This window comes from Atta cephalotes (assembly GCF_000143395.1).
Source record: "Atta cephalotes unplaced genomic scaffold scaffold00002, whole genome shotgun sequence".
Classification (NCBI taxonomy): domain Eukaryota; kingdom Metazoa; phylum Arthropoda; class Insecta; order Hymenoptera; family Formicidae; genus Atta; species Atta cephalotes.
In genome coordinates, this window is record NW_012130066.1 from 7522597 (window position 1) to 7539135 (window position 16539).

General features: G+C 39.0%; 1 protein-coding gene across 1 annotated transcript in view; it reads left to right on the forward strand.

Annotated features, from left to right (window-relative positions):
* Window positions 1-16539, forward strand: part of LOC105621550 (ubiquitin carboxyl-terminal hydrolase 48-like) — a 61851-nt gene that overhangs the window by 18265 nt on the left and 27047 nt on the right. The window contains exons 12-14 of the mRNA XM_012203026.1: window positions 1440-1547; window positions 3456-3562; window positions 11919-12052. Of these exons, the coding sequence (XP_012058416.1) occupies window positions 1440-1547; window positions 3456-3562; window positions 11919-12052 (349 nt within the window). The remainder of the gene's footprint in view (window positions 1-1439; window positions 1548-3455; window positions 3563-11918; window positions 12053-16539) is intronic.

The window sequence follows — 16539 nt, forward strand, 5'->3', positions numbered from 1 at the left end:
AGAGTAGTAGTACGAGAGAGAGANAANAGAGAAGAGAGAGAGAGAGAGAGAGAGAGAGAGAGAGAGAGAGAGAGAGAGAGAGAGAGAGAGAGAAAGAGAGAGAGAGAGAAACGTAGGGACATAGAAACCGGGGGGGTTTCCCAGCTTCGACCGTAATAAGGGTGACCACCTCCCTCCGCGACTCCGTTCGCTCCTGCCGCGCGGCGTTCCTCTGTTCTACTGTTTGAACAAGGCTCATAATTAATACGCGCATTCGCTTCTGGAAAACGCGCGCCCGGGGTGCTCGGGGAAAGGGACATTTTTAAACTACGGCTTCGGATAGTCGCCTTGCCGCAAAGCGCGTCGATACCTCGTGAGTTCTCCGAGGGCTGCTCCGATGTGTCTCTCATATTTTTTATCTCGTTTTAAAGTGTCCTTTTACGAAGCAAATTCAGAATATTGTCCTCTGTACTTTTAATGACAAATCCGTCGCCGTGGATTTAAATTTTACCCTGAAATACGGAAACAATGGATTATTATTTGATTTTTATAATTATTAATATTTGTATAGTTTTAATCCTAAGTATTTTTTTTTTTTTTTTTTTAGATTAAATTATTTGCAGTGTGTTTGTTTTGAAATTATTCTTTATCGATTTGATCTTTAAGATTGCATTCACAAATCCTAAAATTATAGTTCATAATTTTTTAATTATATTCGTTTTAAATATCCTCAGATTTTTTTCTTTCGCATCACGTATCATATAACATGTAAATTCAAAAAGATTTCCGTCTATTCCCGTGGTAGAATCACATGATAACGTACCTGGCTCGCTTCGCGAGAGATATCCGTCTTTAAGAGCATTATCTGGATGGTCGTCGTCGGCTATGGGGATGGCAAAAACCATCCGCCCCCTTGTGGTATGTGAAAAATGATGCACAACCCCGTCCCCTAAACATCACCTCCGGAAAGTCCCGAAGGAAACGTTCGCCGTCATCGTCGTTCTCGTTGTCGTCTTTCTGGTTCGTAATCCGAGATCGTGTCACAGACGGGTTCGCATTATCGAGAATGTTTAACTCACTCGCAGCTACGTAGCTACTGAGACTATTTCGAATTTTTCCAGTGGACCTCGTCCATGTGAATGACATATCCAAAAACAATATATTTTATGAAAATTTGTTTTTATTAATAATAATAATTGCGCCAGATAAAGAAATTGTAATCGATATTAATTTAATAAGATTAACAACGAGTTATACCTGTGCGAATAAGAACATTTAATAATTATAAAGATAGAATATTATATTGAAAAATAGATTACAGATTTGTAAGATAATTCTCAAAATTTTATGTATTATTTCGTTCACGAGACGCACTTGAATTATTTATGATAACGCGATGTTGACAATATTATTTCTAGTTTAATAGTTATTTAATTCTCGTGTATATTTCTTGATTTCAGATACGCAGAGGTTTACTCGAGAACACCACCGACAGGTATCCAGAACGCATCGCTCCTTTGCGAGGAGCATAAAGGATTACTGCACGTGCCCAGAATTACTAACGAACTGTAAGTATAAGCCGCTGTGTATTTCCCAGAAAATATACTTGTTTGAAATACATGTTGCACGCCTCGTTACACTCGCGCGCGATGCCTGTGGAGGAGAATCGTATTTCGGGAGGGAGAGAAATAAAGTCAATCGCTTGAGGGACACGGAAAGTGGCTCTCCGAGGTTTCGGGTATTTTTCCTTGGCGGGAATTTCTCGAAGGACACTATATTATAAAGCGAAAGTGCGTGACCTCCTGGCACGCCTTTCTCTCCTTCTCCATGTCTCCACTCTCGTTCCTCGGCCCCCGTGACGTGATGGATACGCGAAAATGTCACTCGCACGCCCCCGGGGCCAACGCGCCATCCAACATCCCCCGACCATTATGCTAAACCATTGTCCACTATCTGCCTAAGATAGCCGGCGGCTTAAGTCGTCCGCTTTTCCACCGTCTCGGTGAGACCGTTAAAAAATCATTTTTACCATCTTGTCCCCTCTCCTCTTTCCTCTCGCGAGGGCGATTCTTGTATCTGTCTGGGAATATCACGGATATTTGCTGTTTTCTTCCGTGACTTATCATATCGTTATACTTATGTGTATTTGAAAGAGCGACTGATTTATACATGATGCGATAATGTGTTATAAAAATCTATTGAAGTGACAAAAAGTAGATTGCTTAAAATTTTATAGACTGTTACTTGGATAATTAGAAAAAGTCACTGGTTGCTCAAGTAATAAATCTATAAAATTTGGCATTGTTATGAAATTTACACTTGGGAACATTTCCTTTTTATGTTTTAAAAATATAAGATCACGTCCTGATTATTCAGGTTGAAGATGATGTTGTAAAAACGCGTGTGAAAAAGAGAGGGAGGGAGGGGGGGGAAGAGAGAAAGAGAGAGAGGGAGGAAGGGAAATTCATGAAACGCTGCGTAGTCTGGCTAGTATATATTTTTTCTACTTCGATTTCTCCCCTCTTCTCCTTTCATCGTCTCTCCTCGATGCATCTACCATTATTCGGGCGTTAGGCAAATACACAGGAGAGACGACAAGCTCGTCCGCGCGTTTTTGCCCCCGTGAAAATTCAAATGAGACCGCGCGGCATATTGCGCTGAATCGAAATTAATGTCGCGCAACTAATTATCGGTCGAGTCATCATCGTTTCGTACTGTTCGGGCTTCTCTTTCGCTTTCGTATTGTGAGTCTCGCTGCTGTATAATCGTTCAGCGTTCTATCGAGGGACAAACGATCGCGCCAATTACCGTTTATATCATGCGGTCGTCTTAATCACGCTTGATTGATCGATCATTCATATAGATACGTCTTGCATTGTATATTTTTTATCGAATATTTTTATAATCATTACGAGATGTAAATTGCGAAGAGCGAATAAGTCTAGACTGCTGAAATGCTTGTTTACACACGTTGCAATTTATATTTAATGAATGTTTATGATTATACAAATTTCATCCAATTAATTAATAATAAATTGCGATTGTATCTCGACCTAATCTCGGCCCTACTCCGAAAATAGACAGTTCCGAAATTATGGATATTAATAGCGCAGCAGTTCGCGAAATATTATTGATTGCGTACTAACGCGAGATTCTCTCGCGATACGAGGTTCAGGAACCATGCCAGGATCGAGCGAACAATTGCAAGGGCAAAAAGCTGGAGCCGTGGCACAGCAAGAAATTTCTAATTTGCGGTATAATTAAGGGAGGCGATGCAAAAAGCATTACGGATCTACGGCGTTGTCGGAAAATCGCAAATTCCATCTTGCAAATACGGCTCTCGTCCAATCGTGTTTTCTCTCTTTCTCTCTCTTTACATGTTTCTACAGTTACTTTATTATAAATATCACAAATTTTGTTGTGCTAGTTTACTTCATGATCAGGAATTACAATGGCATATTATTTAATTGTTACAGATACACTATAGTAACTGAGGAGGAATGGTTGAAGCTCATGCAGTTCTACGATGTAGACTATCCTATTGTCATAAAGAAGACTGGTGATGACTATTCCACGAATCCTGGTGAGTACAAATCCTTTTACAAGCAATGAAGAATTACGATGGATTGTAGTATTATACATTGTATTATTTTTGATGTGGTCTGCAAGCGATGGTTTCAACTGTGACACTTTTAAATATCACGATGTGCCGCTATATATAATAGATATACTTTTTTTCGCGATATTTTATTGTTGAACGCATGTGCGTGAAATATTCGCTGATAATAACCGTGATATAAAAGTTGCGCTGGATCGCATTTAGCGATATATCTTGTACAGATAAATGGAGAACGTACGTGTGTGTCGCTATCATGAGCTTCCTACTCCGCCTCTTTCCCAACCTAACCCAAGGAATAATGCCAGAAGACATTAGCCACCGATTTACATAAAACCCCCTTCCGTCCTGCCCATCTTCTCAGTTGGCTTCTCCTCCAGGCCCCAAAGTGTCTCATTATAATTAAGAAGTATCCTGAAAATTAACTGGCAGAAAAAGCAACGCCACACCGAGGATACGGCGGGTGAGACGGCCGTAAATGGCCCTCTCAAAAGTTTCTCACCCCCCCGTTTCACGCGATGTGTCAGTCTTGGGGTATTTACTCCTTCGATGTCTTTGTTTCGTCGATCACAATCTGTTTTTTTAATAAATCTTGCGAATTTTATAGATTCTAAAAGTCTTATTAATCTGTCGAAAATATATATAATTGTATAAACATAGGATGGGGTGAAGAATGAAATTATAATAAATTCAAATGAAAGGCTCAATCGATAAAATAAAAAACGCAGTGATTAAAGAAGTTAATGAGCCAAGTTTGATTTGATCATAAAATAATAACAACGCAACAAGTAACAATTATTATTAAAAACAATATTGCCAACATTTAAGACATCTTATCTAACGATTAAAACCACGTAAAGGAACACGGCAGTGTCTTAGCGCCGAGACACTATCATGTAATTTTTCAGGCAAAACATTTTCGATCTTTTAAGAAGTCTTTTAAGGAGTCTTCAGTGCCGAAATCTTATTACAAATAGCATTAAAAAGTTAAAGTTAAAGTTAAGTTTTTTGCTTTGGTTATTCAAATTCTATACAACTGATCTAGTACCGTCAAGAATAGAGTGTGCGCTTTGAGGAACGATCAAGATTCATTCAAGTTCTTCGGGCACGTGTCGCTTCCTCAGACGAGCGATCCTTGTCGGCCGTCTGGCAGGCAAATTGGGTTCCGACGGTAACACTCGGGGGACTGGTGATGCAAGAAGGGGTACGACGTTCACGTCCTGCCTCGTGCTGGCCGCCGTGCGACGTTTATCGTGTGCGCGAAGGATCTCTAAACATCCCATTGTCTTGTCCGTCTTTCGGTCGCGAGTGCGCCACCTTTTTTTCCGGGACATTTGTCAAGACGTTCCTCCGGTTCCTTTAGAACGGCAAGCTACGCGGCCGCCGCCGTCGTTGCCGCCGACGACAACATCTGAATTGCAAAGACCTCACCTCTCGTTGACGGCGAATCGAATGGCCGGTATCACGGTTGGGATACCGACAAATCCACCATCTAAATGGAGATGTCGAGAATTAAACGATGATTTTTGTGGATGTGCAAATGTCGAGCTAATGGTACATATTCTCGTCGAATGTTTAATACTAAAAACCGTGGCTATCTAATTAGTATTTTGAGGATCATTATAAGAGAAAAATGTAATGCTTAAAATTTATGAAAAGTTTTGAAATATATTTGTTATGTTATATTTATTATATTTTCGATTTCATAAGTGTATCTCTAGCATTTTAATCATTTACATTTCTCGATGTCAATTTTCAAGAACGCGAAACAAGGAGGAATTACATACAAACGGGCATCATCCTAGCTTATTTTGAGGACGCGCTTTGCGAACAGGAAGGGCCTCGGAATGATCGCGAAAGGGAGAGGGACGGATTGCTAAGCACAAAAAATGAGGGGTTGCTTTTAGTGATACGGCCCTGGCTAACGAGTCCTAGCCGGTCGTGCTACTCTTAAAGCCTCCAAGGATTCCCTTTTCCTGCTCTCTTTCTCCCCCTTCTGTCCACTGTCTCCCTCGATCGTGGAAGCACATTAGGCACCGTCCAACCTCGTATCAATCACCCGACTACCCCCGACACCCCCGTCGCAGGCCGTCCGCTTGCAAGTTGACAGAACCGGAGGTGACGCGATTGAATACCACCCTCTGTGCCTCGTTGCTCCTTCGATCAGCTCGATGACGATGGCGATGCTGGAAAACTTAAACGAAGGGAAAGAAACGTTGCCTCGTTTGTTAATGCCTTGGCAAGGCAAAGGATCGATCTTAATGTGAGACATCTTATTCACTAGATAGATCTCAACAACTTCATCTAATCAAAACGGATCTGTAAGATATTTTAATAAGCTAAATGATGCATTAATTAATGCATTAATGTATAATAGAAATTATTCTGTGATTCGTTTTAGGCGGAAGTGAATCTTATGAATTATGGGTCTTCATTATTGTTTTGGACACTTTAATTGAAAATTCATATCGTGTATTTTATCTAATTTAATCTGTAAAATTAGATTTTTACTTTCCGGTAATATATATAATACAATTATTACATATAGAAATACTCAACATTTACTGAAAATAAAGTTAAAGAATGAGATTTCTTTTCGATTTACGCACCGACAATTATGTAAATTGTGCCTTGTGCGATTACATCTTTCGGGAAACGGCTTTACACCAGATGAAGTTGATTCTAGAAATGTAAGCGGCGCGTTGCTGCTCGCTGTTTCGTTTCTCCGAAACATCGCTCGTAAATATCGCTTAGGCGCCAGGCGGTATCACAAATCAGGCATGTCGTAGGTACGGCACTGGTTGTATCGCAAAACCAATGACGAACGAGTGAGCGAGACCAAGAAAACCATGCACGCGGGGTAGACAGACGGGGGCAGAAACCGGCGTGGCGGCGGCGGCGGCGGCGGTGGCGGTAAGAGAGACCGGCCTCGAATTAATATTCGGACGGCGATTTAGATTTAGAACACGAATTTGCTGATTAGTTCCCTCCCCGAAAATGCGGTCGCCTACGTTGCAGCGGACCGTCCGTCCTTCCATAAACGTGCGGCTAGGGTGGCGGGAACTGGGACGGACCTGGATTCGAGATTTAGTTTCCTGAGGGGGTTGAACTTGCCAAGGGGTCAAACGATTCAGGAGAGACATTTGTTAGCCCCCTGTCCCCACCCTGCGACAAGTGCGCCGGACACGTCTTAATATATACATCCGCTGACCAATGAACATGCTCTTATGAGCCACGCTGCCGTGCGGTCAAAGTCGCTGCACTATAATGGATACTGACTTCTATCCGAAACTTTTTCGCTCAAGAACTTGCAGTCCCGAGACAAGCCGTCGTTTTAGAGCGGCAGTCATTTGATTAAGAATTTATTTCTACCACCCTCACCGATTGCGCTTTCACTAAACGGAAAGTAATCCTGATCAACGATGTGTTAATATCAAATGAAGTAAGCCTTTCCTACATACATTGTTATAAAATTGGAAATCAGGGAAATTGAAAACAGTTAGGAAAATCGGGGAAAAATCTGGGAATTTTGCAAAATTTTCTAGAAAATTAAACTTCATTAATAATAATTACATAAGTGTGTTAAATTTTCCTCCTTTAACAAAATATTTGACGATTTTCAAATTAGGACGAACAGATAAAAAATTTAAAAATATTATTAAAAGTATTAGGGAAAATTATGAAATTTTGTTCGGGAAATCATGGAAAAGTTATGGAATTTTAGGAATTTGTGACAGCTCTGATATATTACAAAAGAGATAAATAATTCTATACACTTAATTTCTGCTACAATTTAATTATTTATTTTAATTAATGCATCAGCCAAACTAATTTTTCGTTTGTACTACTTATTTCATTTCACTCTGGACGAAGATCGAAAATTAATTTTTGGTCAACTCGACGATTGCGTAGGTACTTTCTTTTTTATAACAGCCAATGTAGATAAGAAAAGGGAGGCTTAACGAAAACATTAGCGTGCGGGAAACGGAAAAAGCAGCATTTTCGCGTAATCGCGCAGGAAACGAGCAAAGTCGGGCAGGACAAATTTCGCAGGGACGAATTAGCGCATCCTGCTGCTAGGTCTCTCGAAATGCTCTCCCTCGCTGCTTCTGTTATCCCGAAGGAGATCCCCACTTGTCGGTGAATCTACGGGGGGTCCTTTTCCTCCAGGATTAAATGGAGCGCCTAGATGACCGATGCTCGTCCTCCAGCAGTGGTGGAGTGTGCGAAGCGCGATGCTAGGGTGAAGAACAGGGATGGGGGAGTTGGGTGGAAAACAAGATAAAACAAGGATAAGGCTCTCTCTCAGCTTCCCTCTTCTAACTTCAGTAGGACGCATCTTCCGATCTCGTCACAAGGAGACCCTCGATAATCTGGAGGTGTCTAATCGTCTATATCGCTTGATTTAAACCGCCGCGTTTGTCTGCCGTCCAAGTTTGTCCCCTCACATCGCAGAAAGTTTTTAAGTATACTCTTTCGCGTGTATTCCAATCGTTGTTTATTTCATTGTAAAAGAAATAAAACGAAATGACTTGGTGCAGTAAAATATTAATACTGTTCTATTTATCATCGTTAATTTATCACCGCTGCGTGACAATTTTTCCAACTGAAAATTATTACTTTCGCGTTCTTTTGCGAGTAATTTGAGAAACGAGCTCTAAACACACGCACCAAGGAAAACCGGAGCTCGTTAGCTACGGTTGACACACCTCATTGCGTGTTCGTTGCTCCGAATCCAGCGATTTGCAAAGTAAAGGCGGAACATCTCGCGTTTAATTAACGAATTCGTTGATCATCGCGGGGTACTTCATTTGCGAACATTGCAAACGTCTCTCTCGATCTCCGCTTCGCGGGGTGACAATCGCATTTTGCGGATTTCGGAAGAGACGCGCGTAATGCCGTCGAGTGCCCTCGCTGCTACCAGCTCGGTGTCATCCCGTAAGAGGATTAGATCTCGACTTTGTTGTGGCTCTCGAAGACGTTCGTTAGCGAAATCATTATTACCACGTCGATCTTCCTCCGCTACCGCGAATGTCGATGTTGTGCATTGAAAACGCCTGCAGCGAGTCACGTTTGAGAGATTCGTTGATTTTAGCTGCCAATTACTGGCGCTCGCTAATGGGCGAATTGATTAAAAAAATTAGGAACATTCAGCTAAAGATCAAAAGTTGCATTCTACTTGTCATTTTTGTGTAACGGATGTATTGTGTTTAATTATTTATATTTAATAGCATGCTGTATAATTATACAACTGTAGTTGTTTAGCATTATTATATTAAGCATATCGGCTTTACTGTTAGCTATTGCTAAATTTAATTAATTTAATAATACAGTTGACAAAACACAAAGTCATTATTTACTTACTGGGGTGAACACAGGTTCTTTTCTCTCTCCCGGAAACTCCAAAGAATTCGAAACATATTTCGAGAAGGGTGAACGGTTCTCGTCGTCGAGTCACGACGGTTAGGGGAAAACATCAATCTTTCATTCACGGGGTGACTTGGGAGTTATGAATGAAAGTCGTTCAGCCCTTTTAATATAATATCAAACCCGATGTCTTTTCGCTTAACGCGCTTTTGATCGAAGAGTTTAGGGCGATTCGTACGTTTTTCTTGACTCCGAGTAATTTAAGATCAATGTATTTACACATTTTTATTGCAAAGATTTTTCTTTTATTTGATTTTAGGAATTATAAATCGATTATAATTAAACGGATACATAAATAATTTATTTGTAAGAAAATTCCGAAGGGATTTAAATCCCTTGATAGCGATCCGTATAGTATCAATATCTTATTTCGATTAAGCTCCGAATGCTAGCGTCCCTATTTTGTTTCACGATTCTTCTCCATCCACTCTCTAACTGTTCGCATTAAATGACCTCATCCTATCGATTCGCCTACTTATTTCAATGTGATCACAGTGTAATTGCTTTCCTTGATTGATTATCATCAATCAACTGAAGTGTGATTAGCACATTGATTAGTAGGTAGGCACTTTTTTGTTCGACCCGTCAATGCTAAAAAAAGAACTTGCTTAGACATTTAATTAAATTTATCTAATTGAATAATCTTTTTCTCTAGCTACTTAAATAACATATTATTTTGACTATCATTAGCCAAAGTTACTTTTTCTTTTTTACTATATATATATAGTAAAATTTTAATACCCTTGCCGTACAAGATTTTAATCCTTACCATCACCTAGTGACCGAGTGATTCCTGTTCGTGGAAATTTCTTTGAGTCTTTCGATAATTATAAATTATACTACATTTTATTATTTTTCAAAATGAAATTCCATTATTTATTCTAAAAAGTTGAAAGTATGTTGATGAATTTTTAGAGATTTTTTTTAATCATTCTGAATAGTTGAAAAAAATGGATGGATTCTAGTCCTCCCGTTTGTATGGATGAGACACCAAATTGTAGCTGATATGATAAAGATTAATTATCAAGCTTTATAAATAAAAAGAATTGAAATTTAAAAAACAATCTTCCTTCTCTCTATACTCAAATTTCTTATTCGTAAAATTCAGAGAGATAATACATATTTTTGTATTAAAATAATACTTATTAAAATAATATTTAAGATGATGTTAAATTTGATATTTTATAACAATGAAAGTTACAATTATATCGATCAAATACTTACATTTCGGGGATGTGATTGCGGTATAATTTGACAATCGTATCTATCGTTTGCCAAAAGTTTTACAGTCCCAAGGGTCCTTAGCGCGAGCCGTTTAACCGGGTCTAAATAAAATCCGAAGGCATCTGACTCTTCGTCGGAACTCCCGAAACTTCTTCCGTCGTATAAGTTTCTGCTTCGTTTCGACACTCGTTTATGGTTTGATTGCTCTTCGATAGCACTTTAGGGAAATACACTAAACTTCCTCTGCAGCGCTCTTTAGTCTTACACAAACCATTGGACTTTTGTGTATTATTTGTCAATAAAATCATCCCTTTGTTGACTTGCTCGTCTCTCGAAATGCTTGTATGAGAATCTTTTTGTATTTCTGCACAGTACTTTTATGATGAAAATCTGAGTTTATGTGAATGAAATGTAATTAGTCGTACCTTGGATTCCGCGAGAGATTGTTCTCAGTCGGAAAAGTGCAGCCAGCATTCTCGATAGAGGTAGGCTACTGTTTGTAATTGTATGTCGGAAGAGATTTGCATTTGCGACCCTACGAATCTCTCATTAGCTTAAGCTTCTCGTATTTCCGATTAAACCCGATAGCAAACGATCCTATCGCACAGATATCCCCGCGCCGGCGAGTAATTAGGAATTCGACGGGAGGACCTTCGAATTCATTTGGCGTGCGGGTCCTTCCGTCCTATCCTTCGTTACCGTTACGGGAAATTAGTTCGCCGCTGCGTGAACGGACGTCCGTCGTTTTCAATCTACCCTCATTCGCGGCGATGATCAACATTTATTCTTCTCATTAGCAAAGTCTCTCTCACCGTGAGAGAAAGTATAATATATCGAACGAGACGCTCCGCGTTAATCTCCTTGACTCGTTAATGGACAAATAGCTTCTTACAATGTTCTCTTATTGGCTCCTACGAGCCGGTAATTAGTGGTACGCGGGGGTGGACGCGAATTCGCATTCAGCCGGGGTCACGATTCCTCCCCTCGCGTTTCCCACCGCTGGAAAACTGTCTGAACATGACGTAACGCTCTGAGAGTAACGCTCGGATACGAGCTTTGGCTCCGGACCGGCCGAAGCGCTTTTTGTGCTGTCCGGCCAGCAACAATGGCCGCTTCTTACACCACCCTGGTCACCGTATATTATTAATTACTGTATTAATCTCACCGACCGTAAGCAATCTATTATACATGGGATAAGAGCCACCACCGACATCACTGTGCCACCCACCCGCCCGACGCGCACCCTCTAACTTGACTTTCTAACTGCCGGCCCGGTCCTCTCTCGACGAGGGATCGACGAGGCCAACGAAATCTGACCCCCGGGGGTGTTAATAGCGGCGTCGCGCCGGACTGCGTCAAGTTTAAGTTGTAATATTGCTGCAAAGATCCCGATTTTCTTGCATTGCTGCATTGCGACATTTTCGAGAGAATGTATAATTTCTTACAAAAGAAATGCTCTACTTTGCATGTTATTGTAATTATTATATTTTTATAAGATTGTTAAGATTTTTTTTTTTTAAGAGGGAGAAGAAGCTAACAAGATTTATATTGTTATGAATATATGTAAGAATACCCAAAAAATTTGAAGAAAACGTTAAAAAAATAATAGATATTTGCAAATATAATGTTCATCCCTTTGAAAGTATCACGAAAGTATCTCTTATTGTTTCAGGCCTGTGCGCAGCTTGCATGTTAGCGAAAGTTGAACAGGAACGTCTAGAAAGCTTGAAGTATGATAGAGCAACAATCTACGTTAAATGTATCGATGAAAACGTCGAATCTAAGATGGACGACGCTGATTATGAGGTAATGCAAAAATATCTTTAATCGATTATTTATTTAACAAATTGTGATTAAAAATTATTTTGACATAAGATAATCAAACGATCATAAAGACAATTTAAAAATTTGGTATATATATTACTGATTGATTTGTAACTTCAATGCTCATCGTACAATTATGTACATTTTGTGAGATATGATTTGTATCGCGATTTGTTATCATTGTGATAAAATGATAATGTTCTTTTTTCTTATATATTTAATAGAAATTGAAAATTTTACATTATATATATATATATATACACACACACACACACACGCACGCACGCACGCACGCATGCACGCACGCACGCACGCACGCACGCACGCACGCGCACACACACACACACACACACATATGTATGTATATAGATACTATATACATAAAAGGATGACCTCAAAGATTTCTCAAGGATAATTACAAAAGCTTTTTTCGTGAATCTTTTACTAATACGCGTCTCTCGTATTTTTATATATGAATACTACATGACCATCAAATGCACGTATAATTAATATAAATTCTTATTGAAACTTGTCAAAAGAATAATTTTATATGTGATCTTTGTATAGTTGCTTTGCGCAGCGTGGCTTATATCAGTCAGCAAATGTCTGATCCCATTTAATTCCCATAAGAATCTAAGGTAGCCGAACGGAAACTAGTGCATCAGTATCAGTAAGAGAGGAAACCACCAACGGAAAGCCGATTGTGGATCCCGCAAAAAAAGCTCGCGTCCTGGGAAAACGAGTTTTAGCGGGATTTCGCATTGCGGAGGATCGACAACGACTGCATAACTATGACGGGAGAGATGAGGGGGATAATGAATCGAGCGAAAGAGAATCGATAACGCAGTCAATCGATAGAGAAGAGCCCAGCGAGATCGAAGTAGACTTCCATACCTCCTTCTATCCGGGTTTGTCACGCTCCGATCCAAGGCTTTGCGGTCGCGACTATCGCCGGCAAATCTCGTCTATACTCACTCGAGCCGAACCCTCGCTCGTTCGTCACTCTTACTCGACGAAGCTCGCAACCGTCGATCTCCTCAACGTTTCTCGTCCTGCTCTCACGGACGATGTATTTTAGCTAAGGCGAGCCGGCCAGTTAATTCGAAAAGTGGCGTGACTCTCTTTCTCTACCTCTACATTCCTCTGCGCGCGTATCCGCCCTCTTCTCACTCCTCGCGGCTAAGACCGTCTTGGAGAACCACCCGGATGTCGAGAGAAAGCCGGACCAAATGACATTAGGGGTCTCGTTTCATTACGGCGACGGACGTGAAAGCACAGCTGAGTCAGTGGCTATACCCCTGGTGTATAAAAGGAAGTCCGTTCTCCACCCTTTGTTTTTTTACTCCGTCTCTTCCTCCTTTCCTCCTGTAGATCTTTACGGCGTTACGGAACAATTTTCTTTTTGTTTCGAGTATTTTCATTACCTATATCTCTCTTCATTGTGATCTCGGCGTTTGTGTTGGATGAAAGGCAAACGAGAAACTTCGATCTCTTTCCCGAAGTATTACCAAAATCACATCATGGTGTTTTTTAAAACGTGTAAAATCTTTAAAATTACAAAGAAACAACTATCTCATTATTAGATAATGTTAATAAATTTTAATTACGACCAACTGGAAAAAATAGCTAGTCGCATCAGCATTGAGCATTAAATATGAAAATTTTAAATAAATATCAAATATTATTTTTCAATTTAGTTTATAACAACAATTTAAATACAATTGCTAATACAATTTTTGCGAATCTTTTCAAAATTAGAAATAATAATATACTTAAGTGTCTATGCGCTGTAAAAAAAATTACATGTAAAATTTCAATAATTATAATGCATGAATAATTTTGGGAGCTACTATATATTCACATTTATATAAACTAAAGTCAATTTATTAATAAAATTATTCTTCACAATAAGTAAACAATTTATAAAAGTGTAAAATTTTTAAGAATTTAGAAGTTTAGAAATTGCCAAAATTTCTTAACTTTCAACGTTAAGTGTCTTCGCAATTATGCAACTTAACGACTGTTAATCTCGATTTTAATCAACAGAACTTATAATTTAATATTTGTAAGTTAAATGAAATACATGAGAGAAACGTATGCAATTAGATGAGGTTTACTCGTAAAAAAAAAAAAAAAGTGTTGAACAAATTAACGTCTTCTGCTGACGTGATGCTTTTGCAGTCGTTCAATTTAACGTTGTCCGTGCGCCTCGCAATATGCGGCGATATTTCGCAGAGTTGCGAAGTTCTATTTCCGAGACGCAGCGCGACAGTTAACGACGTGACATTATTAACGGCACTCGCTCGCAAACGTTGGAACACCTCCCGGCTAAATTAGCGGACAACGCACGAGCGGATACGTCTTCTCCGCGGACAAATTTTACCGCGATCGACGTTGACGTTGGTGTACTATTCGCGTATCATTCTGGTGGCGCTTTCACACGGTACATATTAATGAGTAAAAGTTAATCCCCCGATATCCAAGTGATCCTTTATGTAGATCACGAACTCTATTAGGTGGTGTCTGTAGGTGAATCTCGCCGTCTATATTAGTTCCAAGTCTCTTTAGAGAGCGCCGGGCGTTCTGACGCAATTCTTGCGAGGAACTTGAACACATTGCACGTATGTCATTGCGTTGGATGACATTACATGCAGTACATAGTAATAGGAGTGCCCGATCAGCATATGAAGTGCATATCACCGAGAACGAAGTTGACATAAGGATGTGCATCTAATCTGTTTCGCGGACATATTACACATGATACCTGCATTATAAACATCTGTGACTTATTATTCTTTGATTCTAATCAAAATTAAATTTAATGAATAAATTTAATGAATATCTAATATCTAATGTATGTATCCTTTATTAAGATCCCGAAAATTCATTATCATTTACTGCGTCGAATTGATGTTCTCATTATTACACATCGCAAACAATATTAATAATATTTTTCACTCTTTAGAACAATTTTTATTTGGCATCGCTTTTTCCTGATACAAATCAAGAGAGTTTCAGTCGTTAAAAAATATTATTAACTTTTACTTTATAATAAACTATCTTGTTAAATATATTATTAAAAAATGAAAAATATTTATGGTTGATATAATAGATACCTCATATATCTTTCAATTTATAAATTACAAAGCGTCATTGATTGTTTCAATATCAAAATAATGATATTATTTTGACATCAGTTAATCCAATTGAAAATAATGAAATTGTGTGACCGTGTAATTCAGCACGCCACATTATATGACAGATGATCGCCGTTTCGACACGTCAATATCGATGCATGATTATAAATACTAATTAAGAGCGCAAGCGAATCTTGATGGACAGCTGTTGTGGTTGCAATTGCATTGGAAACATCATCTATAATCGATAGGAAATGCCTGTGCATGTGCATCGCGTGATATCACGCGTATGCATGTAATTGGAACTTAAACAGGAGCACAGAAGTCATACATGAATCCCGAAACTGAATTCGCTCTGTGCAAGAGACAAAATTCGATTGATAATTTTTTAATGTGCGTAATCGGATTTTCCCATGCGTGTACGCGTCGATATTTACGATTTACCATCATGTTATATATTGAGGGGACAGTTCAAACATTTTCCCCAAAACGTTTTATTTTCTGTTTGCGCACATTGAGTAAGTTCGTGCTGCAGCAAATAATGACTGGTTGAATATGGTCATTCAAAAGGTTTGAAAATATCAATGCAATGTGTGTACTTCATAAAATGCAGATGTAGTCGACCTCGAGTTTCACATGACAAATTGACAAAAATAAATTCGTATAAATGGTATTTAGAAAAAAATTTAAAATACGATATTGGACTCACAAATATATAAATAAATCCTAATAAAATTAAATTATTGAGAACGCTTTATTCAATAAAAATTTAATAATCTTCTCTTAATATTTCTACTTAAAAATCCGTTGTAGCATCAGTAATAATACAATATAATACGTATAGCAATGATAAAGCATAGCTTGACATTTAATAATAATTAGACGTATTTGTTAAGCATCATATTCAACATTGCGCATATCATAACATCAATAATGTAATTGTATATATATCTTTTTTCTGGTAAATTAAAAACACTGACAATTATCGTTCTCATCGTACCATTTGCTCAATGAATTAACTCGCTGGTCATGATATATATAGTATTGCCTTCGCGCAATCCATGAATGTTGCGCAGTGATTGTCGTTAGATCGACAATTTAACAAGACGATTCTCTGAGTGTGAGTTATCGTTTAATGAACGCCTCTTCGACTTCGGAGTGTTGAAGTGCTCTAGACTCTAGTGCAGCGTACGGAGCTGGTCTTACCACTTGAGCAAAGGGCTGCTAACCCTCGATTTTCCCACTCCCTCTTTTCGCTCTAGCATTCTCTCTCTCTCTCTCTCTCTCTCTCTCTCTCTCTCTCTCTCTCTCTCTCTCTCTCTCTCTCTCTCT